General features: G+C 53.1%; 11 protein-coding genes across 11 annotated transcripts; 7 read left to right on the top strand and 4 right to left on the bottom strand.

Moving 5' to 3' along the window:
• Nucleotides 1-215: 215 nt before the first annotated feature.
• Nucleotides 216-2,151, top strand: WHR41_02750 (uncharacterized protein; the record flags this gene model as incomplete). The annotated part of the gene is made up of 4 exons (XM_069371356.1): nucleotides 216-1,090; nucleotides 1,144-1,350; nucleotides 1,400-1,452; nucleotides 1,508-2,151. Exons 1-4 carry the CDS (start codon nucleotides 309-311, stop codon nucleotides 2,149-2,151), a joined length of 1,686 nt encoding a protein of 561 aa, XP_069231625.1. The 5' UTR covers nucleotides 216-308.
• WHR41_02749 (uncharacterized protein) lies at nucleotides 1,984-4,167 on the bottom strand. The gene is made up of 2 exons (XM_069371355.1): nucleotides 3,840-4,167; nucleotides 1,984-3,779 (listed from the first exon to the last, which is right to left on the bottom strand). Exons 1-2 carry the CDS (start codon nucleotides 4,074-4,076, stop codon nucleotides 2,355-2,357), a joined length of 1,662 nt encoding a protein of 553 aa, XP_069231515.1. The 5' UTR covers nucleotides 4,077-4,167; the 3' UTR covers nucleotides 1,984-2,354.
• Nucleotides 4,168-4,306: 139 nt separating this feature from the next.
• WHR41_02748 (uncharacterized protein) lies at nucleotides 4,307-4,762 on the top strand (the record flags this gene model as incomplete). Its single annotated transcript, XM_069371354.1, has 1 exon — nucleotides 4,307-4,762. One exon carries the CDS (start codon nucleotides 4,307-4,309, stop codon nucleotides 4,760-4,762), a length of 456 nt encoding a protein of 151 aa, XP_069231516.1.
• A 583-nt stretch (nucleotides 4,763-5,345) lies between these two features.
• On the bottom strand, nucleotides 5,346-6,876 carry WHR41_02747 (uncharacterized protein; the record flags this gene model as incomplete). Its single annotated transcript, XM_069371353.1, has 1 exon — nucleotides 5,346-6,876. The coding sequence occupies one exon, from the start codon at nucleotides 6,874-6,876 to the stop codon at nucleotides 6,154-6,156; it is 723 nt and encodes a 240-aa protein (XP_069231578.1). The 3' UTR covers nucleotides 5,346-6,153.
• Nucleotides 6,877-7,432: 556 nt separating this feature from the next.
• WHR41_02746 (uncharacterized protein) lies at nucleotides 7,433-8,677 on the bottom strand (the record flags this gene model as incomplete). The annotated part of the gene is made up of 1 exon (XM_069371352.1): nucleotides 7,433-8,677. The coding sequence occupies one exon, from the start codon at nucleotides 8,675-8,677 to the stop codon at nucleotides 7,433-7,435; it is 1,245 nt and encodes a 414-aa protein (XP_069231579.1).
• Nucleotides 8,678-9,285: 608 nt separating this feature from the next.
• On the top strand, nucleotides 9,286-10,782 carry WHR41_02745 (uncharacterized protein). The gene is made up of 2 exons (XM_069371351.1): nucleotides 9,286-10,209; nucleotides 10,267-10,782. Exons 1-2 carry the CDS (start codon nucleotides 9,326-9,328, stop codon nucleotides 10,769-10,771), a joined length of 1,389 nt encoding a protein of 462 aa, XP_069231580.1. The 5' UTR covers nucleotides 9,286-9,325; the 3' UTR covers nucleotides 10,772-10,782.
• A 1,629-nt stretch (nucleotides 10,783-12,411) lies between these two features.
• Nucleotides 12,412-14,430, top strand: WHR41_02744 (uncharacterized protein; the record flags this gene model as incomplete). The annotated part of the gene is made up of 2 exons (XM_069371350.1): nucleotides 12,412-13,899; nucleotides 13,946-14,430. 2 exons carry the CDS (start codon nucleotides 12,412-12,414, stop codon nucleotides 13,973-13,975), a joined length of 1,518 nt encoding a protein of 505 aa, XP_069231581.1. The 3' UTR covers nucleotides 13,976-14,430.
• A 714-nt stretch (nucleotides 14,431-15,144) lies between these two features.
• WHR41_02743 (uncharacterized protein) lies at nucleotides 15,145-15,987 on the top strand (the record flags this gene model as incomplete). Its single annotated transcript, XM_069371349.1, has 1 exon — nucleotides 15,145-15,987. The coding sequence occupies one exon, from the start codon at nucleotides 15,145-15,147 to the stop codon at nucleotides 15,985-15,987; it is 843 nt and encodes a 280-aa protein (XP_069231582.1).
• Nucleotides 15,988-16,574: 587 nt separating this feature from the next.
• On the top strand, nucleotides 16,575-19,706 carry WHR41_02742 (uncharacterized protein). Its single transcript, XM_069371348.1, has 7 exons — nucleotides 16,575-16,993; nucleotides 17,045-17,819; nucleotides 17,891-18,013; nucleotides 18,065-18,185; nucleotides 18,270-18,330; nucleotides 18,387-18,844; nucleotides 18,902-19,706. The coding sequence occupies exons 1-7, from the start codon at nucleotides 16,931-16,933 to the stop codon at nucleotides 19,506-19,508; spliced, it is 2,208 nt and encodes a 735-aa protein (XP_069231583.1). The 5' UTR covers nucleotides 16,575-16,930; the 3' UTR covers nucleotides 19,509-19,706.
• A 1,391-nt stretch (nucleotides 19,707-21,097) lies between these two features.
• Nucleotides 21,098-22,264, top strand: WHR41_02741 (uncharacterized protein). The gene is made up of 2 exons (XM_069371347.1): nucleotides 21,098-21,363; nucleotides 21,411-22,264. Exons 1-2 carry the CDS (start codon nucleotides 21,185-21,187, stop codon nucleotides 21,985-21,987), a joined length of 756 nt encoding a protein of 251 aa, XP_069231584.1. The 5' UTR covers nucleotides 21,098-21,184; the 3' UTR covers nucleotides 21,988-22,264.
• On the bottom strand, nucleotides 22,265-22,624 carry WHR41_02740 (uncharacterized protein; the record flags this gene model as incomplete). The annotated part of the gene is made up of 1 exon (XM_069371346.1): nucleotides 22,265-22,624. The coding sequence occupies one exon, from the start codon at nucleotides 22,622-22,624 to the stop codon at nucleotides 22,265-22,267; it is 360 nt and encodes a 119-aa protein (XP_069231585.1).
• Nucleotides 22,625-25,451: the final 2,827 nt, after the last annotated feature.

The raw sequence follows: 25,451 nt of genomic DNA, 5'->3' as shown, positions 1-25,451 counted from the left end.
TTGCTGGCGAGGACATATATTGGGTTGAAATGACGGGGTGAGTGCGGGAAAAGCGCAAAGTCAGCTTACGTAGCATCGACGTGAACCCACACTCCTTCGCCGAGATATTGCCCAAAACGGAACGATTTGCCCGCGAGATCTTCATGTACGGCACGTGGGCCCGTTGACCCCATGGGGCCGGTTCTCCAGGAAATGCATAAAATAAACCATCCACCTGTGCCACGATCGGTCAATTTCCTAGCAGCATCATCTTCTGTTTCTGTCGAGCTACTCAGGAGCCGTCTTCACCAATAACATCTTCACCGACCATGTCTCACGTGGAGTCCTCCCACGAGGGCAGCTCTCCACCCAAAGCCATTGATGAGAAGGACTCTTCCCATGTTGATTTTGCTTCGGATTCCCCAAAGCAGCATGCTGAGGTGGATCAGATTGAAGCAGATGCACTGCGCATTGCTGATGTTGAGAAGTGGCGAATCAACTCCTTCATTGATGATCTGGAGACACAGATGCAGAATGATGGACAGAAGAGAGGCATCTTCCACATGACCTTCGCCAACCCGAAGTACTTCACTTGGAGTGTCGTAGCATTCGCGTCAATGGGCGGATTGCTCTTCGGCCTCGATCAATCACTCATCAGCGGTGCTTCGCTCTTCTACCCTGATGCACTCGGTTTCGGCAGTGATCAAGTCGCCCTCGTCAGTGCAAGCCTGCCGCTTGGAGCCGTAGGCGGCGCCATCCTGTTGATCCCATCCAATGAGTACATGGGTAGGCGATGGGCAATCATTCTGTCGACCGTCTTCTACACTATTGGCGCGGCTTTGCAGGCAGGAGCCATCAACTACGGCATGATGATATCAGGTCGCCTCATCATGGGTCTTGGAGTTGGAATCGAAACAGGCACCGTGCCTGTGTATGTCGCCGAGACTATTGAGAGAAGGCTTCGCGGCAACGTCGTCTCCCTGTACCAATTTAACATTGCCTTGGGGGAAATTCTCGGCTACGTTGTCGCCGCAATCTTCCTCGAGGTCGAGGGCAATTGGCGTTACATTCTCGGCTCTTCAGTGGTTTTCTCTACCATAATGTTTCTGGGGTAAGTCGGCATCTCACCAATGCATCCAAACCGCTTGCTGAACTCAGCCATAGAATGCTTTTCTTGCCCGAAAGCCCACGGTTTTTGGTGCACAAGAAGAAGCCTCTCGAGGCCTATCGTGTTTGGAAGCGAATCCGCGACGTCTCCTCTGCAGAGGCAAGAGCAGAATATTTTGTGATGCGGCAGGTGGTCGAGCAAGAAAACCACAGCATAGAATCTAGAAAGACCACTTCTCGATTTGTTTGGCTGGATTTCTTCACGTGAGTCAATATACGCATCGTCTCTCTGGCCTGTCGCTGACCCTTTTAGTGAGCCTAGGGCTCGCCGCGCCATTGTTTACGCAAACATCATGATTCTTCTTGGTACGTGAGGAAAGATACCTCTTGCGTGAGAATGCGCTCCTAACTCTGAACGCAGGCCAATTCGTCGGTATAAATGGCATTATGTACTACATGGGTACACTGATGAAACAGATCGGACTCAACGACGCAAACAGCACGTACATGTCGATGGTTGGTGGTGGCGCTCTCTTCATCGGCACAATCCCAGCCGTGCTGTACATGGAACGTTTCGGTCGTCGGTTTTGGGCAATGGCCATGATCCCCGGCTTCTTCGTCGGGCTGGCCATCCTCGGAGGATCCTACCTGGTTGACTTGGAAAAGGCTCCCAAGACTGTCGAAGGCATGTATCTTGCAGGACTCATCATCTACATGCTCTTCTACGGACCCTACGCCTGCCTAACATGGGTAATCCCGTCCGAGGTCTACCCTACATACCTACGCAGCTACGGCATGGCGACTTCAGATGGCATGGTGTTCCTCGGCTCTTTCATCATCACGTACAACTTCACGAGGATGCAGGATGCCATGACCAAGACTGGCCTGTCACTGGGCTTCTTCGGAGGGATAGCTGTTTTGGGATGGTTCTATCAACTTTTCTTCATGCCAGAAACGAAAGACATGACGCTGGAAGAGATAAATGTTGTCTTTTCAACACCGACAAGGGAGCTTGTCCGGCGCAATTGGAAGAACACTCTTAGGACAGTGGGCCTAAGGTCTTGACGGGTGTTCGGGTTTCCAGGGGCACGGATGATTTGTATAAGGACTCCAGTGCGCCGATTCTGTCTGCTAGTGGTTTGCTGCAGTTCATGTTTCCAGAGGATCCGCGCTGTTGGTCTTCAGTAGTATGAAAATTTATCAACTCTCCATAAGAGCAGCCCAAGTCTGGTCTTCAAAAGCACTTCAATCTTGCTAAGGTATATTATCTAGTCAACCAAGATCTTCCCCTCCAGCTCGCCAAAGTTCTCGAAAAAGCTGTCGAAGAGGTTCACGCCGTGCTCAACATCGTAGCTGCCGCCCGTCTCGCGGATCGAGTGCATCGACAATTGCGGGTTTCCAACATCAATCGTCCTCGCGCCCAGCGCTGCACTGAGCATCGGCCCGATCGTGCTACCGCACGGCGAGTCGTTGCGCACGACGAACATCTGCAGCGGCACGCCTTTACCCTCGCGTCCGGCTTTCGACCCGGGCAGCTGGAAGGAGGCGGGTTTCGCTCGCCGCGCACATTCTTGCAGCAGCACAATGCCCGGGGAGTTGGTTGCGTAGCGCACGTTGGCGTTGATCTTGATCACTGTACCGGCGTTCATGTGCGGCTTGTGCTCTTGCTCGTATTTCGCGGAGTAGTTGGGGTTGATGCTGTGCGCCATGTCGGCGGAGACGAGGAAGGATGTTGCCAATGTCTGCTCGTGTGCGGTCGAGGTGTCGTCACCGCTGGTGCTGACTTTGTCGTAGCTCTGCTCGCTGGAGGCAGAACTGCTGGAAGGCAGGCAAGAGAGGCGGCGCAGGATGCCGGGAAGCATGCTGCTGTCGGCTCCTTGAGCTGATGTCGAGCCAATCTCCTCGTGGTCGAAGCAAGCGATTAGGCGGATGGTGGGATCGGTTGAAAGAGCTGAAGGAGAGGCCAGCGACTGAATCAGTCCTTCCACGGCGCAGTAGGTCATGCCGAGGTTGTCCAGGCGAGCGGAAAAGACGAATTCGTCGTTCAGGCCTCCGATGCAGGCGGGTTGGGTGTCGAACAGAACACATTCAAAGTCAACGATAGCAGAAGGATCGACGTCGGCGTTATCGGCAAGTAGCGTGACGAGGTAGGGGTGGTGGCGCTGGGTAGGTGTCTTGAGCGGCTCGAACGACGAGTCTCTCTCGGCATCAGCCTCGACCTTGCGCGTTTCCTCCGCTGTTCTTCCCGTGCGGTTCAGCTCTGCAGACACCAGTCCAGTGATGGGGAACAGCTGAGCCTCCTTGTTGAACTCGAACGGCACGCTGCCTCCAAAATGCACCGCGAGGTTCGGAATCCTGCACACAGGCTTGTTGATCCTGACCAATTTCTGCTCCACCGTGCCGTCCTTGCTCTTGACCATCAGCCTGCCTGCGACGCCCAAGTCGCGATCGAACCATGTGTGCCACATTCCGCCGCCGTACGTCTCCACGCCCACCTGTAGGAAACCCTCGCCGCTACGCTTGGAAACAGGCTTGATGCGCAGGCACGGCGAGTCAGTGTGTGCGCCCACCATGCCCACTGGGTTGCCTGGCTTCCACGCATTGCCGATCGCGAATGCGATGATAGTACTCGTGTTGCGCGTGAGGTAGTACTTGCCGCCAGGTTGCAGGGTAGACGACCACGAATCGCGCTCCTGTAAATTGATGGGATTAGCCTTAGACCAACATCCTCGCTTCGCTTATGGGTTGCGTACCTTTATTTGCTTGAAACCAGCCTTTTCAAGACGCTGCTTCGATGTCTGCACGGCGTGGAAGGGTGTCGGCGAGGCATTGAGGAAGGAAACGAAATCCTCGGCTCTCTTGAGCGACGCCTGGCTTGCCATCCTGCCAAAGCTTCTGCGCGCGGTAGTCCAAGAAGATACTGTTGCTAGAGGAGGTTGGCGCGTGACTGATCGCAAGACGGGTGTGGCGGTCGTAATAGCAGGGTTCATGGGGAGTGGTGAAGTTGCTGCTCGCCGATAACAGCTCGCAGGGTCATGGAGGGGCGTCGGCGTTGGTGGACGGAGACGGAGAGTGGTCGCGCGACGTCGAGCGTCATGTCGCCCTGTCGCCTTCCTGTTCCTAACGACCGTCCACATCAACCTCGGATAATCCGCCTCTGCCTCGCACACCTCATTTCTTTTTACCGCTGCGCCGTTGCGGTTAGCGTCCAATTCAAAAGATGTTCAGCCGCATCTTCTCGTCCTTCCGGGCGGCGCCCATGAAGAACACCGGCTCCGTGGCCCGCGATCTTTTGGCCAGCGAACGCACTTTTCTCGCCTGGGCTAGGAGCGGCCTCGGCTTCATCGCGCTGGGAGTTGCGCTGGAGAAGGTGGAAGCGTTCGCTGCAATCTCACCTCACCTACTTCAGCTGGAGAACAGCAACACCAAAGTTGCCGCGGCGGTGCTTGTGGGCAGCGGCAGCTTGTGTGTGGCGCACGGCACCCATAGCTACTTCAGCACCATGCGTCTGCTGCAGCAGGGCTTGTTCCGGCCCAACATCGTCGGGGTGAGCCTCATGGCCGCAACTTGCGTGGGCGTCGCTTTCGCCGGCACGCTGCTCGTGCTGGAGAACGAGGGTGGTCGAAGGGCGAAGAGGCAGCAGGAGCACAAGGCTGAACCTGTGGCTTCTCCGTGAGACCTCGGCCGTGTGCCACTCGCCGAAGCTGAGGGCGCATGTACTAATGCCATGCTCACTCATGCTTAGTGTCCGAGACGAGCAGGCGCAATCCTGCCGCGCGTAGTAACGTTCCGACGCAAAGGAGCACCATGATGAACAGGCTAGCTCAGCGCGGGCTCTGTCAAACGTTCTTATACCCTACGCAATTGTGTATGCCGCATCTGAAGCCTCATTTCTTTTCGAATGAGAGTTGCCTGCGACGGCCTTGGGAACCCTCACGGAAGATGACAGCCAATTACACCTCGCGGTTAAGAAGCCCAAGATCAGACACTGCACGAGGGTGAAGTCAGGAACGGATGCAAAACTTTCAACATACACATCTACACCCTTTTCAATGATCATCTACCACCGCATTTACGCATTCACACTCCAAACCATTCCAACCAACGTTTCCAGCTGCCCAGCCATCCGGAATCCTGGTCGGTTTCGTACACAGGCCGACCGTCGCCAGCCGCCAGTCCAGCATTTGAGTTCCTCGGCCGAATCCTCCCTTCGAATCCCCCTGGAAACTCAAGGCATAGATACTGGTCTTTATTGTCCTCTTCAAACCAGTCAGGGCTCATCCAAGCGCCCAGACTGACTTGATGCGGACTTTTGTCTCCGGCCACGAGCCACAGTCTCTTCGCGCCCGGCTGGACCGCTTGGTGTAAGCAATCGACAGGACCTCCGAGTTCAAGCAATGCGCGTGCGGCTCCTTCGTTCTGTGACTGCACCATGTGCCAAAGTGGCGTCGGACCGTTCGCGAAGGGCCCAGCTGCTTTTTGGATGTCTGCGCCGAAATCTTGCGCAAGCAACTGAATCGTCTGCGAACTGCCTGCCACTGCAAGAGATGTTTCCAGCCGAGGCCCTGCATTTCCATTGCTGTCAAGGCCGTACTCTTCCAGGAGCATGCGTGCTACGGAAGTAGCATTATATCGTGTTGCAACAATCAACCACTGGTTAAGATCTTCTACCCGCGCAGCTTTCGCCTGCTCCGAGTCTCCCGAAGTCTTGTCGCCGGGCAAATTGCGGATTAGCAAGCGTGCCACTTCGACATGATTGTTCTGAACAACGCGTGGGATACATCTGCGCAACGCCTGTGACAAGGCATCGTCGGTCAGATCAAGCTCGTACCTGTCGCCTTCACGCGATAAGGCGATCAATGCAAGCAGGAAGCTCATGATGTGGAGGGAGCCGGCAGAAAAGTGTTTGAGGGCCAAAATCACAGACTCACGCTGCTGATCGCTCAAGCCTTGCGTTTGCGCTTCCGAGTCCCGCAACTTAGCTACCGGGAAACCGCCGGCGTTCGCGATCCAGCCAAATGACTTGTCATCCCCATGGCTCACTGCTGCTGCAAACGCGGCGGGACTTTACTCGGCACCGCTTTGGACGAGCTTGGCGGTGCACCCTCCGTCGCGTGCGCCTAGTTCTAGAGCAGTGCTGCCGCCTTCGCGAGTCTCACGGATGTTGACATTGGCACCGCTGTCTACGAGCCACACGACGACATGCCCGTAACCACCTGCTGCTGCGCGCATCAATGGCGTGCCTCCAAACTCGTCCAGGTAGTTCAGATCGATTCCTGCGCCGTGTAACAGCTTCGCAGCTCCTAGGTGGCCGTTGTAGCACGCAGCGTGCATAGGCATCAAGCCCCGGCGCTCTTCATCGTGGATCGCATATCCGGCGTCGAGTAAGACCTTGAGCGTAGCCTCGTCGCCGTGCACTGCGGCCTGGAACATCAGCTTCGTCCCGTCATCCTGAAACTCTTCTAGCCACTTCCTGATCGCCCCGGATTTGACTTCGCTGCTCGCTTGGAAGACTTCTGCGTTCCTCCTTTTCTCATACGTTCTAGCTGCTTGCTCCCACCCCATGGCTGCGAAAGTCTTCTTCAGCGCTTGGTAGATTTCAACGTGCCCCGTCACGAACGCTTCCCACAGCATGTAGGGTCCGGCGGCCTCGTTCTCCTCTGCCAGTGCTTCGGCGTGAACAGCTTGGCCCTCGGGCCGTATTGCGTAGACGCGCTCGAGCAGGGATGCTGCGAGTGCCTGGTGCTGCTCGAAGTCTCCTGTTTTGTAGAAATGGTATGGGTTGAACATGGTCGTCGGAGGGTTTCCTGGTCGTGTATGGGATGCGAGAGTTGAGCTGCGGATTGTTTTCAGGATTGCATCATTTGGGTCCTCCGACGAGGGAGGGGCGGCCGGCAGTGCCATGGCTATGAATCAAATGTACGACGCCGCAATTTGGAAGCTCTCGACATGCGATTTCTGCTGCTTTTCCGTTGAGACGACTTTATCTGCTGCTGTACGTCGTCGCCGTTTCAGCTTGCCCATAGGCAGTCAGCGGCGAAGGATGCGCTACTGCGTGGAGGCGTCGTTTGCGGGGCTTTGCTGCCTGCCGGCATGCCATTCTGGGTACAAGGCATTCTTTATTGTGGTGATACAACGTAGAGGCAATATTTCTTTGGCCGTTCGGCGGCGGTCGTACCGTCATGTCGGACTTCTTCAAGCTTGACTCGTCCGCTGGGGGCCGCGGGCTTGGATCACGGCTGACAGCATTGTACAGTCATTCTGCTCTGGGATTCACAAGCACCTTTCCATCTATTAGGCCTTGGGCGAAGACGTGGAAAATTGCGACAACGAAACGATTGAATTTTTATTCGGAAAACTCATACTTGCCGCCTCCACCGAGGGGATCTCCACCTGGCATACAGACACCTAGCCTCCAGAAGTAATCTCTGTGCGCAAAGAACAGTTGCCAGAGCTTGTATCGCGACGGGATGCCCCAGGGCTCGGTGGTGAGCTCAGACATTTCTTCTTTGACCGACCCGATCAGGTCGCGTTTGCGCATGGCAGGCTCATCAGCAACCACGCTCGAGTCTTGCGCAGCAATGCATTTCGCATCATTGTCGCCTTTGCAGTGGTTCAAGTCAGGAATGTCGGGAGAGAGCGAAGGCTTGCTGATGTAGATCTCGCCTGCGTGCATCGCATAGCCCCATTCACTAAGTGGCAGTAGCGGAACCGGGTCATCAACGTGCGTGACACGGCGGTATTTCAGCTTCGTGTCGTTCTTTGGTATGTCGGCAAGGAGGTCGAACCGTTCATCAAGGTACGATACTAGTGCTTTGTTGCCAATGCGAGGCTCCCCGAAGGTCGTCACTTGTGGATCGTAACCGCGTGCGAGCAGATCCAGTCCCGCGAGCGCTGCTACCGCGCCGCCAAGACTGTGACCGACGAGAGTCAGTTGGTAGTCAGGGTATGCGGCCTTCGCTTCCTCCATTTCGGGCAGGACGTAAGGTCGCGTGTGGACCCACGAGGCGTGGAAGCCCATGTGCACTGTGCAATTGTTACACTTGGGCAAATCTTCTACCTCGTCTACGTGTCTCTTCGCGTGCCCGCCGATGCCGTCGACGAATCCTTTGCCGACGTCAAGCAAAGTTTGAGCCTCGTCATCGCCATCGTTACCGGGATATGGCACGTATTCTTGTGGGACAGTACTCAGATCGACGACGGTATTGGCAATACTGTATGTCCCTCGGAAGGCGACGATGACCCTCTGTTTGCCATGGTCGAGCGCTATGTAGCCGCAACTGTCGCTCAGCAGAGGCCCAGTATTCCACGTGGTGACCAGCTCGAATTTTGGAAAATCATCACACCGCGAGAGGCAAGAGAAGGGCTTTGTGATGCCGAGGCTCGTGATGCCGACGCAGTATGTGATGTCCACGATGCGGGCCAATTCTTCAAGGTTGGAGAACAGATCGAGCGATACAGAGTGGTTGGTGCGTGCGTGGTGGAGGAGGGGCGCTTGTTGATCGAGCGGGACGGCTGCAGCCGCGAGGGCTTTGAAGGCGAGTAGCGACAGCAACGTGCACAGGGCACGCAGAAGTGAGGTTGTTGACATGCCGGGAGTGCGCGGAAGGGGCCAAGAAAGCCTCACATGCTGGCCCAGGTGGTGATTAGAAGGTGGGCAAAGTACGCGCAGGCCGATGTTGTGAGTCTTCTCGAGCAGAGTCAGCAGAATCCTGGCTGGCTGCCGTGCCGGTAGAGAATAGATTAAATATTATTGTGGATTGGATCACAGGAGCGAGGGGGAGGGGCGGACCCACGGCGCAGAGGGCAGGGAGGGCATGTGGAGAGGGAACGAGGCGAAGTCGTGTGGCCGGCCGGGCCCTTGTTCGATGACGACGCTGGTGATGCACGCCCAGCGCCCAGATTGCTTGACTTCACCATTTGTCGGCGCTGCTGCCATCCGCGCCCGCGCCCGCGTCCGCGAGGAACATCCGGCGAGAGCCTGCACGCGCAATCTTCAACCACTCCGTCGCTCTCTCACCAACACACCATCCTGCGCTCCTGTCGCTCGACGGCAAACTTCACTCACACCTCCTTTCCTGCCTCTCGAGCATTTCACATCGCCCCCCGAAGAACGCCCTCGGCTCTGGCTTTTTCGTCCCAAACTCTATCGATCCGCTGGTCTTAGCATTCTCCGGCTTCGCGTCTTCAGCCAAGTGCTGAGACTGCTTAGACAATATTGGCGCAGCCGCATACCGCAATGGTCGAGGAACCCAAACAGCACGACTTCGATCAGCGGCACGATGGCCCTTTCGATCCGCCGCCCATAGTTCACGACTCGACACATGATAAAACCCGACACACCTCTGAACCTCACGCGGTCAAAAATGCGAAAAGCCATTCGGTCCAGCAGGGCGCCGACACACCGATGGCCACGGGTGCGCCCCTGAGCGTCGAGATTCCCGCAAGGCGACACAGCACGACCGGTCTGGCAGGAAAGGAGGCCGAGAAGGCTACCAAGAAGAACTCGCCTACGACCCCAGGGCTGCCGCCCCGAAAGAGCACGCAAATATCGAGAGCCCCGCGTCCAAGCGAAGACTTTGACAGGCGCTACGATGGTCCCTATGGACGCCCATCTCTCACGATGACCCGGCGCAAGTCGTCGGGTCACGTCATGAGCCCGACTGGCGCGCATCGACAAAGCGAACCCGACACTGCAATTCAGGAGAGGCCTAGCCAAGCTGAAGATGGTGGCCCTCCGCCTCCTTCGGTCGACACAATGCAGTCAGACCCGGCTTTCGAGCCAGAGCCGCCTTCGCTGAACTACGATTTGCGCACGAAGAAGAAGGCTCTCTGGTTCTTCTGGTCCATCGTAATCTTCGACAGTGTCATCATGCCGATCGGGCTCTATTTCGGTCTATGGTATACAGTCTACCAAGACGGTCGCATGTCCGCCAACACCGTCTTCTCAATCGTCACTGCTGCAATTGGTGGTATCAGTATTTTCGAATACTTTGTCCGCACGTGGGCTTTGTGGAAGAAGAACAGCAATTGCAGGCCCACAGGCGCAGGGCGTTGGTATTTTGACTGGTTCTTGTGGAACTACACCATCGGCTGGGTAATTATCATGTTGGAGTTGATCATGTAAGTCTTCTACCCTTTCAATGCTGCACCGCGATAATTACTGACGCCGTTATAAAGTGGTACCGTTCGCGAGTACCCGCCCCTTCGGCTCGTTGCCATGCCCGTTCCGTCCATGCTATACACGTTCGCCGTAGAGCTCCTGCTCATCGACGTCGGCCGATACTTTCAGATCCCAGCTCCTTGTCGCATTTCTTCGATCCCCAAAGGCGCTCAGCTCCGACCCGGCATCTACCCCATGATCGAGGACATCGTCGGTGTGGACGGCGGAGGTGGAACCGAATACCGTGAAGCCCTTAACCGGCGCTACGAAGCCAGCCACGTCTTCCGCGCCATGCTCCGTCGTCTTGGTCTGTTCTGGAGTATCGGCGCGATGGGCATGGCTGTCGTGTGCACTATCCTCATCTTCACTATCAACGCAGAGGCCGGATATGTCATCGGATGGGCTGCTCCTTTTGTTTGGGCTGGTGTCTGGACGCTCGCTACCTTCTGGTATGCGAAGAGAAAGCTGAAAGAGGAGAAGCTTGCCTGGGCCGAAGAGGTGGCAGAGAAGAGTCGAGCTTAGCACGCTTCGCTCTCTTGTGCTACCAAGTCCAAGACGTATCCTTGACAACGTTGGCTTATCTACCGACCGCACTTGACGCTTTTCCTTGCGTGATGCCACTGCATATGTTGTGCATTATGCCTTCCGCCCTCGGTCATTTTCACGGATATTGTCTTTTCATTCTTTGCATCAGCTGGCGTTTTGTACTTTTGGTGTCATTCCAGAGCGGCATACTGTACCCTCACGCATATTCACTGTTCCCGCTGCTTAGAATGATACCCTTCCTACATAGAGCACACATGGGATCCCTTTTTTCGCTCGTCACCACGCTCGCGCCACGGAAAGTGACGAGATCTCGCGCGCCAATTGTTCCATTCCCCGATACCAGCGACGATATGGATTCATGTACCAGACCCTGGGAAATATGAGGACTACGTTATTGTTGGTATTAGAAGAGCAACGAGAGCGCGCGGCAAAGCGTTGAAGTCGAAGACTGATAGTAGCTACCGCGTGCCGCGAGAGAGTCTGTAAGCCTCAAACCTTAAGCGCACGACACATCGTTTCGGAGGCTTGTTGGTTTTTGACTCGTTCTCCGGATACCTGGACATCAGTCATGTCGCCCGCCTCGCGTCTCCTCGTCTCTGCTCCACACGACCAGTGCCCCACAGCACCAGGCAGATCTCGATCGTGTGGGATGCCGTTCGCGCGGTCGAAAGCCCTGTATGCACGTAAGCGCTGTGGCGCGAACCTCATGCATCGCGCGAGGCTGGACAGGAAGACGATTTCCTCTCTGGGCTTTCTCACGCAAGCACCACAAATCTCATCGGCTGCACCTCAAGCGCAATTTCTGATCGCGACCTTGCTCCACGCTGCAATAGCTTCACCCAGTTCCGAAGGCAAAACACGGCAGCGAAAGTCAGAGCCATACCTGATTCCCTCCGCTCCCGTTCCCAGATCCCGGTCGTTCGCAACGAGCATGTGATGCGCCTCGTCTATGCAGTGTATATCAGCATGGGGCGAGATTACGACCATCTTGGGAAAGGCGCGGCCGAGGGACCGTTTTCGTTCAATGCTGGTGCGGCTGAGGCACTACGGCTGAGAGTGAGGGCGCAGCCTTGCGATCAGCTTCGCTACAATCGATTACCAATACCTTCCACCCAGTGCTGCACGTTCCGGTTGAGGCGAGAAAGATATGAAGGAGTGCATGGAGCCTCGTCACACGCCCTGGCCTGGACACTGTTTCCTCCACGCAGGCCGCGGTCGCCACATCCGCCGAACGGCAAATATTGTCATGGTCGGACGCCGTTACTTTGAAAGAAATGCCTAACAACAAAACGACGTACAGGATTCAACTGTTGGTCGAGGAACTCCGGGAAGCTGTTCACTCGGAAGACTTGGATCGTTTGAGTCAAGTCATCTCGAGGCAGAGTTCGCTGCGCAAGCCTGAGGAGGTGCTCGCAGATTCTTTGGCGGAAGGCTGCCATCTTGGCTACGCCCAGGTAGTGAAGTACTTGCTTATTCAGGAAAATGCCGACCCAAGCATCTCTACCCAGAGTATTGATGACATTCGCGGCTGGCCGCCATTGGTGCTAGCTGTAAGAAGCGCTGGGAGCAGTAACACAGCTGGAGAAGTACCGCCTTCAGCAAATGGCGCACCGGACATGCATGCATCAGTCAAGCCACTAAGCGCGTCTTGTGCGGGAACCCCAAAGCTACCGGCCGATTTCGAGGATCGTCTGGAGGTCATAGAATTGCTGATGAATCGCGGCGCGCAAGTCGCTCAGCTAAACCCGCTCAAAAAGAATGCGCTTTTCTTCATTGGGGATTCTCGAGTCGCGGAGATCCTTCTCGGCAAAGCTGGCAAACCAGACCTCGAACATGCGTTGGAGGCGAAGGATCTCGAAGGCTGCACTGCGCTTCTTTCCTTATTAGGGTCATCAGTGGGCTCAGAAATTCCTTCCCTCCTCATTGATTCTGGTGCGAGTCTCCATGCAGTCGATGGTGATGGTAGATCTACGCTTGTGACCGCTGTATGGAAGAATCGCACTGAAATTGTGCGCGAAATACTTCGTGACCACAAAGTTGCGGCAAAGGAAGATCATCGGAAGCGGAATATCTGGCACCATGTTACCTACACCAACACGGAAAAGGTCTTAACTGACTCTACAATCGATCTTCTGTTGTCCATTGACGAACGGATTGCAAGCGTCAACCAGCTGGACGAAAAGAAACGCTCTTCGCTCCACTCAAGTGCCATCTGGGGGACTACGCGAATAGCGAAAATAATCTTAGCAAGAAGCACAGCCTCTGTCCATGCAACCGAGCACCACGACAAAACCCCGTTGCATTTTGCGGCAACATACGGACATGTTGAAATTGCTGACATGCTGCTGAGAAACAGAGCTGCGATTGATGCGCAGTGCTATGGCAACTTGACACCTTTGCACATGGCGTGCGGCTCTGGGACCGACTCAGTCGAGATGGTCAACTTCCTGCTGAAGAAGGGTGCTTCGGTCAAGTCGCGATCCGACGACCAGATGACGCCACTCCATATTGCAGCGGCTCATGGACAGGTAAAGATTGTGAACGCTCTCCTGGTGCCTCTTAATGGTGCGGATGTCAACGCCGTGAGTGAAGGCGGATGGACGCCACTGCATCTGGCTTCCTGTGGTCAACACACAAGACATCTGGACGCACCAGTTGGGAATTTCGAGAGCGGTCTGAAGGTTAGTGAGCTCAAGGTGACCGTCGACTATGTCGCGACAGTGAGGGCACTGCTTGCCGGGCACGCCAATATCAATCAGACTTCACGGACTTTGCGGACGGCGTTGCATATAGCTGCCGAATGGGGGCAAGAGGACATCGTCAAGGTTCTACTCGAGAAGAAAAACATTCGGTTCACAGCGAAAGATTCTGCGGGAAACACGCCTCTACTTGATGCTGCGAATTCTACACAGCGAGGCAAAATCGTGCCGTTGCTCACTCCTTGGACGACGCATGGCGTCGAGTCTTTGCCATCCGACATCAAGACCGCTGCAAAAAGCTTCGATGCGAACATCGTCGACTTTCAAAACTCGAGCGGCAAGATCCGGAGGTACCGCGCATCCGTGTTTGATGTACTATATCGCAATCACGGCAGTGCTGGAGAAGTAAGCAGGGACAACGTGAGCACAAAGCCAGAACCATCAGACACAGGAAGCTTCCGTTGGATCCATTTGCCAGTGAACAATCTTGGGTGGTGCCATGCACTTTTGACCAAGCATTTCATTGAGAATGGCGCATCTGACATTGAGGGCTTTAAAGCACTAGAGAGGTCGCTTTACCAGCAGCAGTACCGCGGACGAAAGGTTCATTCCCGTCACATGCGCCCGTACTGTTAAAGACTGCCCGTGAGACGCTATCCTAGCCATGACGATAGCAGAACTCACAAGGATAGAGCTGCGAATGACGCTTTTTCGGATCAAGAATCTTCACGTCCGCAAAGTCCACAGCGGATGAACAGTCTGGAAGTACCGCCAAACCAACCGAACAACGTTCCAAGATTCGCCATCTACCGGGACGCGTCCGACATGGACGAGAGTGGCTTTCGTGCCAGTGATTCTGAGCCCGAAACGCTAAACAACAGCGAGACCCGAGTGCGTGTCAAACCGAAACGTCATTCTGATCCTGGCGTCCGTCCTAGGAAGATGAGGAAGAAGAAAAGAGCGACGAAAGATGTACTAACAGCTTCTCACCAAGGTTTTGGAACGGATGCGACGAGCGAGGCACGATTCAAAGCTTGCCTTTTCATGCCTTATCTGGATTATGAGACGAAGGCTTGTGTAGATGAGATGCACGAGCAGATGTATCGCAAGAAAAACCAACCGCAAAAGGACTCCATTCACCCCTCAAGAATCCCCAAAGATCGAGACACACTTCTGTACAACGCCGATCGTGCCTGGCACGCAAATGAGTATCGTCTGCACGCTCGCCGCACCCTGGATCAGTTCTGGTACAAGAACATCAACACGTACATTCGTGATAGCGACCAAGTCATTTGGCGCTACCAAGATCGCTTGCGAATTGAGAGCGGAGGCCCGACATCGCAACAAGACGCTTTTGACGTCCTGATGGTAGATCAACTTTGGATCTGGATCTTGGGATCGGATCTCATAGTCACGAGCTTTCCTCAACCATGGCGACTTCCAACGAATGAGACGCCAGCGCTGCTCACCGGTGTTCTCGAAGAACTAAATCCGCGTGCAGGGAATCCTGTGCACTCCGTCCTCGAGCTGGCACTCTGTATTGTTGGCCAATGCCTATCTGCATGCGATCATGCTGCTGAGATACATGGCAAGCCAAGTATTTTCGACATGTTCAATTCCTCCATCGGCGAAGCAGTCGATCGGGAAGTTATGTTCTTTGGCGGTTTCAAAGATGACAGCAACATCGCTTCGAAATGGATAGAATCGAAGAGCAGCGACGTCCAACCCGGGCTGGTGGAGCGACTTCTGAACATCGAGCCAGAAACCACGTTGCTGGAAGAGGTCAAGGACATCAAGGACGAGCTCAACATCCTCGCTCATTTATTCAGTGATCAGAAAATCGTCCTTGACTCCATCTTCGACAACCTCGGTCTCAAGAGTGCCGCCGAGAACAACAAGCTCTGGCAAAAGCTTGTCAGCACCTGGCATGATCAGTTGTCTTCCATGAACCAGCATGCACAGGAAGTCGAGATCATGAAGCAGCCTGTGGAAGATATGCAACGCGCCCTTACGGATCTTCTGGAGCACAAGCAGCGGTATGCCAATTCCATCGAGGCTCGCTTCGCGAGAAAGCAAGCGGACTCCACAGCTGCGGCCGGCCGGACCATTCTGGTGTTCACCATCGTGACAGTGATCTTTCTCCCGCTTTCCTTTCTTGCAGCCTTCTTCGCCATCAATATTGAGTACCTGCCTTACAATGCTAAGGACCAGTTGTCATTGTCTTTCGTCATGCGCTACGTCGTCGGTGTGGGACTTGGTACAGCTGCTACGCTTGTGCTGGCGACGCTGTGCATCCCCATGGCGTGGTCCGCGCTGAGACTTGGGAGTCGGCTCTCGGACCCGAGCTCGGTCGAAGGAAAGGCCATCAGGAAGATCGAGGAAAAGGAGGATGACGAGGTTAGCAAACCTTCCAGAGTCACCTCTATGGCGTCTCTGTCGCGACATCGTCTGCGGCCGAGGACGCGGAAACGTGACGAAGAGCAAGCGACTTGAATGCTCACGCTTCTTACATAAGACCGAATAACATGGCTCTTATCACTCTGTCGTCTGGACACAGTCATTGGCCTCTTGCCTTTGGCGTCAGTTTCGCCACCTCAGAAAGCTCCTCTCGCTCGCCACCTCGGCCGTCCGCGTGTTGCCACTAGGCGTGGTGTTACGGCTCGAAGCTGTCGTGAAGATTGGAATCGGGTATCTGGCGCTCGAAATGCCGACGGAGGCACACAGGTTCTCGAACCTCGTTGTTGCATGGGCAGTTTTCAGAGAAGTCGAGCATCGATCGAAAGTGGTCATCGAGATTTTTGCACAAGTTTTGCGTCACGGGCAAGCAACATGGCCACGTGCGACGACGGACTCCCTACCAGAATCGGCTCGCCACATTCGATCTCTCATTACGCATTGCGTGTGTGGCTCAGCGTGCTCCCCGATACGTACATGTACTGTACCACACGCTCGGAGGGAACCACCGCAATCTCTCGATCCCAGCGCGAGCAGCGATCGATGAGGCCCTTTGATGCCTCAGGAGTCATGAGGGGCGGCGGCGGCGGCTCAGACTCCGAGGGCCCGGCGTGCGGCGCTGCGCCAATCAGCAAAGCCTCAGCGGGCCCGCAGCCAATCGAGCGCGCGTGCTGGCCGCGTCCCGCTTCGCATGCCGAAATGATGAAGCTGCCGGCTACATCTGTCTGGCACGAGCACCGTTTTGGTGAGAAGCCACTTTGGCCCTTCGCCATCCCCTTCGCCATTTATGAGTGCATGCAGAAGTGCGAAATTGCATCGGCAGCTCTGCCCGTGCCCTGCGGCGTGAACTCCGGAACACCACCCGAATCAGCAGCACATCTCCTGACACGCGCACTCGAAGCGGCGACAGCCTGAATGAAGCCTCCTGCGACACACTCACTCGAGCGGATGCAAAGCTTCACGCCTGCGCCCTCATTGCAAGATGCCTGAGCGGGGCCGCCTCGTTCTTGCCGCCTGTGGGCAGTGTCGGCGCTCGAAGATACGGGTAAGCTGACCAGTGCCCCTTGAAGCTTATGCGGGTAGTAACACGGCATAGTGCGATGGTGAGCGACCCGAGTGCGGGTCTTGCAAGCACCGGCGAACGCAGTGCGTCTATTCGACCCAGCCAGGTGAGACCAGGACAGGTGCCTTGAGGTCTGAGAACGAGCGACTCCGAACGACCAATGGCAGCCTGGTCGAGTTCTTGTGGAAACTCAAATACTCGAGTCCCTCGCAAGCACAAGCACTCATTGAGAACTTCGATTCCGTGGAAAGTTTGCTTAGCAGTACGGAGGAAGCAAGTCCACGTCCGGCCGCGCCGCAAGATTTTGAGACCACGCTTCGACGGAACGACAGCACGGAAGAAAAGTCAGACCATGCGTCTGGGCCTACGAGCCATTCTCCTTCGCGCACCCGACGAAAAAGACCCTCTTCAGCCCCTGATGCAACTATTGGAAGAGCTAGTCTTCACAATGTTGGCCTGGCGAGGGTCGACTCTTCTACGAATCCAGTTCTCCATCGTGGGAAAGTATCAGACACGAAAGCCATCACCACTTCGGGCTTGGAATCGAGCCAATGGGGTGGATTGCAACTATCTCTTCAATCCAACAGTAGTAAAATCCGGTCAGGATTCTTCACCAAACAGGCTTGTATCTCCGAGATCTTCGTATGCCACAGCACCGAAGAATTTGAAAGCCTTCTCGCTGAGTTTGATCGACCACAAGAGCGTCCAATTCAGGACGATGCGCTCTGCGAAATGTGCGCGATAGCTGCCACGTGTGGGCAATACGCGCGGGACTTGCTTCAGGCAGATCTTTTAGACTACTGGTACGGTAAGTTGACTAACGATGTTCATTCCGTTGCAGCAATCTAGCAATCGGTGTTACTAATTCTTCTTTGGAAGATTCTGCGAAAGTGTATTTCGACGAATGCATCCAGACCTCTCCCTTGAAAGCGATCAAGGTTTCCGCCCTCTTGGGGCTATACAACCTACTGAACAAGTCCACGGTCTCACTGGCCTACTTCGGTATGCGATGTTTTGCATTATGCCCCTCCGAATACCACTGACAACATCCAGACTTTGGGCTTTCCCTAAGCTCTCGGCTGCTGCAACAATGGAAGAATCAAGAATCTGCAGTGAGCCCCACAGAGGTCCAAAACGTCAATCGGATAAGGAGGTCGATGACCTTTTGCAATGGGTGAGTGAGAGGGTTTACACCAACGAGGCCATCCATAGTCTGCCTATCTGAGTACCTCAGCGGCTGACCTGATGCTTGTCACAGATGGCTCCAAGCAACTCTAGGATTTCTTTCTCCGATCGATCATTCGGACAACGTATCAATCGTGAGACCTTCCGCCCTAATCCCTCACTTGGAACTCATTTGCTGACAACCAGGAAGGCTGAGACCACCCCCTCCCCGAATGAACGAGACTTCATCCAGGACATCGTGACAAGTGTCGCAATCTTGAAAGCAAGAACCTTGCGGGTGCTCTGGGGTTGCAGATCAGCTTCGGACTTGTTGGATTCGATCCAGCCACTGGAAGAAAACCTTCGGACGTGGTACGGGCGTCTGCCGCATGCTGCTCAGCTCAAACAATTGAGTACAGGATCGTACATGCCACTGAAGACATCGATTTACTATGCGCATCTGCTGCACATGGGAGCCACCATGCTGATATTCCGCCGCTGTCTGGCGATGCTTCGGGACCCGAGAGATCGCGAAGAGCTCTCTGAGGAGCAGCAGGAGAGTCTTGAAATCACATTACACGATGGGATCAACGCAGCACAACACACAGCAAGGATTCTCTTTTTGGTGAGAGAAGCTTCACAAAGTGTGAGACACTGCTGGATAACAATGTGAGCCTTCTCGCGCTCCAAGTTCAGACCTGGATGGCATGCTGATGAGGCCTGCAGCTACCAATCTTATGTTTCAGGCATAATTCTGTGCTATTATGGCTCCCGGCTAAGGCTTTGTGATCTTCAGCAAGAGGCGAACGAAAGTCTCGAGCTGGCGGATCAAGTGCTCCAAGTGCTTGCCTTCTGTGCAGAACTAGACCCAGTCGCCCGGAAATTCCAAGAGATTCTCTCTACACATCAATCGATACTACGTCAAGCGCCTCGCCATACTTCTCCGACCGGGTCAATCAGTTCAGCCAGCAGTCAAGCTTCCCGGAAAAGACCTTCGGCTGACCCTGTACTTCGCGAACTCCTCCTTGATACCTTCACTGGGGACACAGAACTGCACCAAACATCCGCTCAAATGCTGGATCATCTCCTAAATCCCTACGCTGACACTGGTGCCTGTTCCTCGCAAGCGACGGATCAACAGCTGTGTACGCCTCCGGAAAGCCTCAGATCTCGAGGGCTTGAGTTTCCCAAGAAACCTCAGCCTCTCACAGCAAGCATGTTGAACCAAGAAGATGGCTACTTTGTGGATTCGCACCAACCCAGCGGATGGCTACCGCAGCGCTCGTCACGAACGTACGTGCAAAATGCCAGGAAGCTTGGAGTCCTGGGATGATTTGGGCGGGTGATATATCCCTGTACTTTTGTATACTACAATGAATTACGGCATGGAATAGATTAATGCTCTCATAGGCTTTTGTACTTTATCCTTCTCAGGCCTCGCTGGAACGAACACCGTACGCAAGTTCACAAAGTTGTGGTCCATGCAACCATTCGCATTGCCTTAGACTATGCTGCTGAGAAATCTCTCGCGTTGCTCGCCTTCCTGAATGACTTCTTCACAAAGCGATTGAGCCAAGGTTCGTCCAGACAACTCGAACAGCCGTAGTGATTTGGAACACTCGTCGCGAGCCAGTGTGTAACCTGGGTCCCGCCACTGTCCAAATTTGAAGGCGCCAATGCGACAAAACTCTCCTGCTCTGTTGCCAGTTTGTCGCAACGTGATTCCACGGTTCCCTCTGGGCTGGATCCATTCTCCGCCGAGTACACGAGATCTGTTGCCTGTCTCTCCACCAATGAATGGAAGAAAGTAAACCGATGCATCGGCACGTTGACCTGTTATGTCCAGGCTGTCCAAAAACACTGGAAATTCTGCTTGACCATTCTTACTGGCGTCTTGCAGTGCCACCTCATCCGTGACTGCCGCTTGTGCGAGGATCATACCAGTACACGCAATGCGACGAGTTCCTGTAAGAACTTCGCCAAAAGTATCATTTCCCATCGATACAGTACTTGCATCTACCAAGTGCGCGTAATTATACTCCAGAATGCCGGACTAAGTCGGATTATACATCATGGGACCATCGACCGACGCCCACGACCAGCCTGGTGCACGCCATATTGAAGGTGACGTCTTAGGACCATCGACGTGCCAATATAGTCATGCTTCAATTCTCCCATCCCGGCAGATTACATCAAGATACTGCCCACCCTTCGCTCTGTGGATGCGTCTTGCAAGGCCGGACAAGGCAGGTAGCTTTTCTCAAGTGTTAAATTGGCGCTGGTGATCAAGAGCAGCACTGCAGTTTATCAAGTTTGAAGACGTTCCACACGCCCCATTTGCCGAAGGAGACCAGACCCTACCATGCCCGTGATCCCATCTGGTACGATCTCCACCTTGCTTGCTGTGGACGGAACGTTGATTGCGAGCAAGCCTAATTGAACCGGTGAACTGGAAAGCTGCTTGGAATATGCCAGTAAGTGCTACAATACAGGCGATTCGACGAAGCTCCCTGCCATTTACTTTGGAGGCCGCGACGAGTAAAGCCGTCTCACCTCTTCCACCATCATAATGCCCGACTGCACAGCCCATTAGCTGTTGGCCTAACTTGCTCTCTATCATAGACTACTTCTCTATGAGACTGAGTTCTTCCTCTTGACCCAGAGACGTTCAGTGCATACCTAGCCAGCGCTGTTGTATGTGAACTTGGACTCCCGGCATGCGTCATGCTTTCGTCAATATCCAGCGTCCAACGTCGCGTCATCGAAGATAGACTCTAGCGTGTCTGGGACACAACAATTGCCGAAATCGTCAACCTGATATTGTCATGGTGTGTCAGCCGTACGTTTCCGAGTGCTTTCGGCAACGAGTGTTGCCCTTTGAGCTTTCAAAATGCTTGTCTTATTTAAGTCCAGGCTTGCATTCTTATTCTACCCACGCATTGCTAATTGCTAGTGCGATTTAATACAAGGTCTCTTGAAGTGAAACTTGTGACACATTGCCATTGCAAGATGCCTTTCGATCCCAAAGACCTAGATCCTTACCATACTGCAAGTCCAGAACAAAGCACATACCCTTCGGAAGCTCTTCGCAACAACGCCAAAGGGAATGACCCAGACAAAGAAGCCCTGGAACGATTCAAGATCCGGGAAATATGTGAAGGTTGGGGTACTTACCGCGACGCTGCAGAGTATGAACACTGCGCCTCAGCCATTCTCTAGATCTGACCCGTTACAGGTGGCAGAACTACCGCTCCATGTTCTTCGACGATGCGTACATCGCCACCTCTTGGAAGCAAGGAGGAATTTACGAGTTCATTGAGGCGAGCAAGGAGGGATTCGCCAAAGGCTCGTCGTTCATGTACATCCTCCACCGTATCATTGGCGCTTCAGTCGAGATTGATCCCGCCATGACCCGGGCGGTCTGCAAGCAGAAGATCACGATTACCTGCCGCTTCACTTTTGACGGGATCGAGATGGACAACGAGGCCGACTGCCGCTTCTTCTTTTTGCTGGAAAAGCGTAGCGGCAGATGGGGTGTTGTGTTTTACACTCTGCTCTTCGACAAGGACAAGTTCGTTCCTGTGAATCCAGCGAGAACGTTTGACATCCCGGAGGACGAAGTCAACAAATATCCGACCGGCTATCGCTATCTGGCGTGGGCCGAAAATAAGATCAGCACTCCACCGAAGATGAACCTGAACAGCCATGGCCCTGAGAAAGACGTTCTGTACGGGAAATGCAAAGACTGGTTAGAGGGGAGAGCAGTACGGCCTGATCTCACGGGCGAGGATGATCCCGACTGGAAACCTTAGCAAATCGGCCGTTCAATTCGAGGCTCTGTCAGCGGTTTCATTAAAATACCAATCCTACGTTCCACTAAATGCAAATCGCGGTGGAAACTGAGCTTTTCCTTCACGTCCATGCTGATGGAACGTTGATCGCGTTTATTGGCAAGCTGAATCGTTAAACTCAGCCTCAAACTGCCGAAGCGTACTCGCTCAATGATGCCTTACTCAGGTCTTACGAGTCGCATGCCTTTCAACAGCCCCAGATTTCCTCCCATTCTATCCATCCCCTAGGCTCTTTCCCTTAATCCGAGGCCGCAGAAGAAGCCTTCGGGATCGAAAGGGAAGGCTGAAGAGCCGTGGGCGTAGCACAGGCCGTGGTAGAGTAAGTCGAGGTGCGCAGGTCCGGGTTGAATGCGTAACGGAAGTCGTCTAGGAACAGCGAGGCCTGCTTGGTGAATAGACCCGTAACATCGCCAGAATCTGTGCTACTAACAGTCAGAGATGTTGCTTCCGTGGATTTGAGATCCGCTGGAATCATTCTGCCATTGCCGGGGCGAGTGAAATCGACGGATTCGCCGTCGCAGAGAGAAAGAATGCATGATTCCTGCACGCCTTCGGCTGTGTCAATATTCGCCTGGGTTGTAGGACTCTTGGTATTCATATCTACGCTCACCAGTCAGTTAAGAGCAGATTACTGATCGGAGTCATTGGCTCGGCATCAGTCGGCGAGATCTTCTGCTGAACGGTGTAAAGAGGGATGCAGCCCGGAGAATGATGGCGCCAGCGCCCATGTGCGCTAGATCCTGTCGCCGGAAAACCACAGGTGTTGCTGTGGGTACCGGCAACGAAGAGGTCAACGTGGAAGAGTGGGGAACTGGCGAAAACGCATCCCATAGCATGGGCCGGACAGGAGCGTGGGCAAGCCATATCCGCCCTGATAGAGTCGAGCTACCCTACATCGAAATCTGCATCATCTGAGGGAGGCGAGCCGGCGGCTGGCGGTCGGGAGAACCGTGCTGACGCGCTTTCTCGCGCGGAGCAGCTTGAACGAGTGCATGGGAGGCGTGGTCGCTGGTGCTAGAACGGACACCGGAGACATCGAAGACATGACTGCCGGGCGCCTTATTCTTTCTGGCGCTTCTTCAGCATTGTTGCGCGGCGGATGGCAACGCTCGCACGGGCGGCCTGCGAGCGGACTTTTCTGCGCGACTTGTGATCCTGCTGCGCAGTGGCGTTGATTCATAGACACGGCCGTGGGCGGTGGGTGCAGGCTAGCCGCCAGGCGCGGCCACTTGGATTTGAAATGAGTGCTGGCTGGGGTACGGAGAAACATTGAAGCTGGTACCAACGGAGGCGTTGCGTCTCGCCCGGATGGTTCAGATGCAGTGGGTGGCCTTGTCCAGACCGAGTGGTCCGTCTGTGTCGTGCCCGGTTGCATCAGATTATGTTGCCGAAAGCAGAGGTCGGCCGGATGAAGAAAGAAGGCGGAAATTGGCGGCATGTGAGGTGCTCGCGGTGCCGTTAGTGCGCGAGCATGATGCTACCGTGCAGTTCGGCGCGTCCCAGGGGCATGCTAGATATGCCATTGCTGTCCGCTATGAGTAGATTTGCTTCGCTCAGCATTCGAGGCAGTGGTCGTCAGTGTCGGACTGCTGGGGATCACCTCTGACGCGATCTGCGGTCACGCCTTCTGCAGAGCCGAAAAGAGACTTGCCGGTGCAGTGGTACTGCATGTACCAGTTTTGCATGTTCCTTCACCAGATTCAAGCGCACGCGCGCGTGCACTTGCATCCCGTTCTTCGTCGCTATGGACGTACCCACTAGACGGCAGCAAGACTATCTCGTCGGTCAGCATTCCATCTGCTCCGCATCCCAAGTGCCCTCCGTCATCAATCTGAGCAGCGTCCCGATGTCCCTATTTGCACACCTTAATATGTCCATAACGGCCACCCTCCTCTTTTTTTCGCTGTTTCGCTCTTTTCAGCCTTTATCACCTTACACGTCCGCCAATTTGACCGCGCACGTACAAGAGTTCGTGCGCGCACACATGAGCCGAGGACGAGCGCAGTGCTATAGGCGTGTTCTCTTCTTCTCTCTAGACGCTGCGCGCGAAGGATATATAGATGTGATGCGCTCAATAAGACGACAAGGGCGCAGCTTGCGCGGTGGCGCGAACCCTAACGGTATCTAGGGTGGTATAACCTAGGTTATACCGGCGTCGGGTTTAGGTTCGTTTTTCCGCCGGTAAAACCGGGATTCTTAGGGTAAGGGTTCTCCTATAGTATAGAAAATAGCGTAAAGAATATAATATATAATTTTTATAATAATCGGACTAGTACTAAAGGAGATAATTATTTTTTTAACTTTAACTTTATTATAAACCTAGGTTAACTCCTTCTCTTTAGTATTCTAAGAGTAGAATAGAGAGTATATATATAGAATATTAGTATAATAAAATTATTAATAGTCTTAAAAGTAAGTTTCTTAGGGTTAGAGAGTCTTAGGCCTATAGGAGCTAGTATAACCTAGGTTATACTAGCGGATTCTTTAGGTTATACCGGTATCGGATTTAGCTTTATTTTTCGCTAATAAAACTAGGATTTCTTATTAACTAAATATAAGACTTAGATTATATAAAGAGATTATCGTAATAATAGAAATATCTTAAGGGCTATAATAATAGTATAATTATTATAGTAAATATAAGAATAATCTTTAAGAGATCTTAAAAGAAAGCCTTAATTTAGTAAAATAAAAGGCTTTATTATAGTAGACTTAAGAAATAAGAAAAAAAATTAGGTCTTAAAGTTACTATTTTAATTAGTATTCTTATAGCCTTAAAGATTTTAGAGTATTAAGTATAAAAGTTAATATTAGATAAAGTAATAGAAACTATTACTATTAAATTTATAACTATAGTTAAGGTTTACTTAGTAAGCCCTTAGGATATTATAATATCTATTAGTATCCTAATAAGTTTACTTAATATAAAATCTAATTATATTATAATTATTAGATATAATATAAATTATAGTTATATTTTAGGGTTTAGAGTTTAAGATAGTATTTAATCTTTACTTTAATATAGTTAAAACCTAAGGCCTCCGCTTTTATCTATAGTAGAGTTAATTATATTCTTTAAGGTAATAAAGATAGAATACTTACGAAAGTAGTAATTTTTCTAGCGAAAAATATAAGGCCTTATATTCCTTAGAAGTAACCTTAGGTTTAATATCCTCTAAGTAAGAGGATAGATCCTTATAGTTAAGAGAGCGTTCTATAATAACTATTAGTAAAAGGTTCTCTAATAATAGTAAGTATAATAGTTAGAATAGTTAACTTACCTAAATAGTATTCTTTAATATAATTATTAATAGTAACTTCTTTTAAGTTCCTTAAATTTAGCGAAAAAGCGATATCCTTCGAATAGGTAGTCGATAGGGCGTCTATAGTATCTATAGTTCCTTTATTAAAGTTAATAAGAATAG

The sequence above is a fragment of the Cladosporium halotolerans genome, assembly GCF_011745625.1.
Source record: "Cladosporium halotolerans strain TM138-S3 chromosome Unknown Sca7, whole genome shotgun sequence".
Classification (NCBI taxonomy): Eukaryota; Fungi; Ascomycota; class Dothideomycetes; order Cladosporiales; family Cladosporiaceae; genus Cladosporium; species Cladosporium halotolerans.
This window is presented reverse-complemented; position numbering and strand designations above follow the sequence as displayed.

Bases quoted from the DNA above. Each gene is read 5' to 3' on its own strand.
- WHR41_02749 (XM_069371355.1), bottom strand. From the start codon at position 4,076: ATGAACCCTGCTATTACGACCGCCACACCCGTCTTGCGATCAGTCACG. The intron at 3,780-3,839 runs GTACGCAACCCA...ATCAATTTACAG, and splicing joins CTGGTTTCAAGCAAATAAAG to GAGCGCGATTCGTGGTCGTC.
- WHR41_02745 (XM_069371351.1), top strand. From the start codon at position 9,326: ATGGTCGAGGAACCCAAACAGCACGACTTCGATCAGCGGCACGATGGC. The intron at 10,210-10,266 runs GTAAGTCTTCTA...GCCGTTATAAAG, and splicing joins ATCATGTTGGAGTTGATCAT to TGGTACCGTTCGCGAGTACC.
- WHR41_02742 (XM_069371348.1), top strand. From the start codon at position 16,931: ATGCCTGAGCGGGGCCGCCTCGTTCTTGCCGCCTGTGGGCAGTGTCGG. The intron at 18,014-18,064 runs GTATGCGATGTT...GACAACATCCAG, and splicing joins GGTCTCACTGGCCTACTTCG to ACTTTGGGCTTTCCCTAAGC. The intron at 18,845-18,901 runs GTGAGCCTTCTC...TGAGGCCTGCAG, and splicing joins AGACACTGCTGGATAACAAT to CTACCAATCTTATGTTTCAG.
- WHR41_02741 (XM_069371347.1), top strand. From the start codon at position 21,185: ATGCCTTTCGATCCCAAAGACCTAGATCCTTACCATACTGCAAGTCCA. The intron at 21,364-21,410 runs GTATGAACACTG...GACCCGTTACAG, and splicing joins ACTTACCGCGACGCTGCAGA to GTGGCAGAACTACCGCTCCA.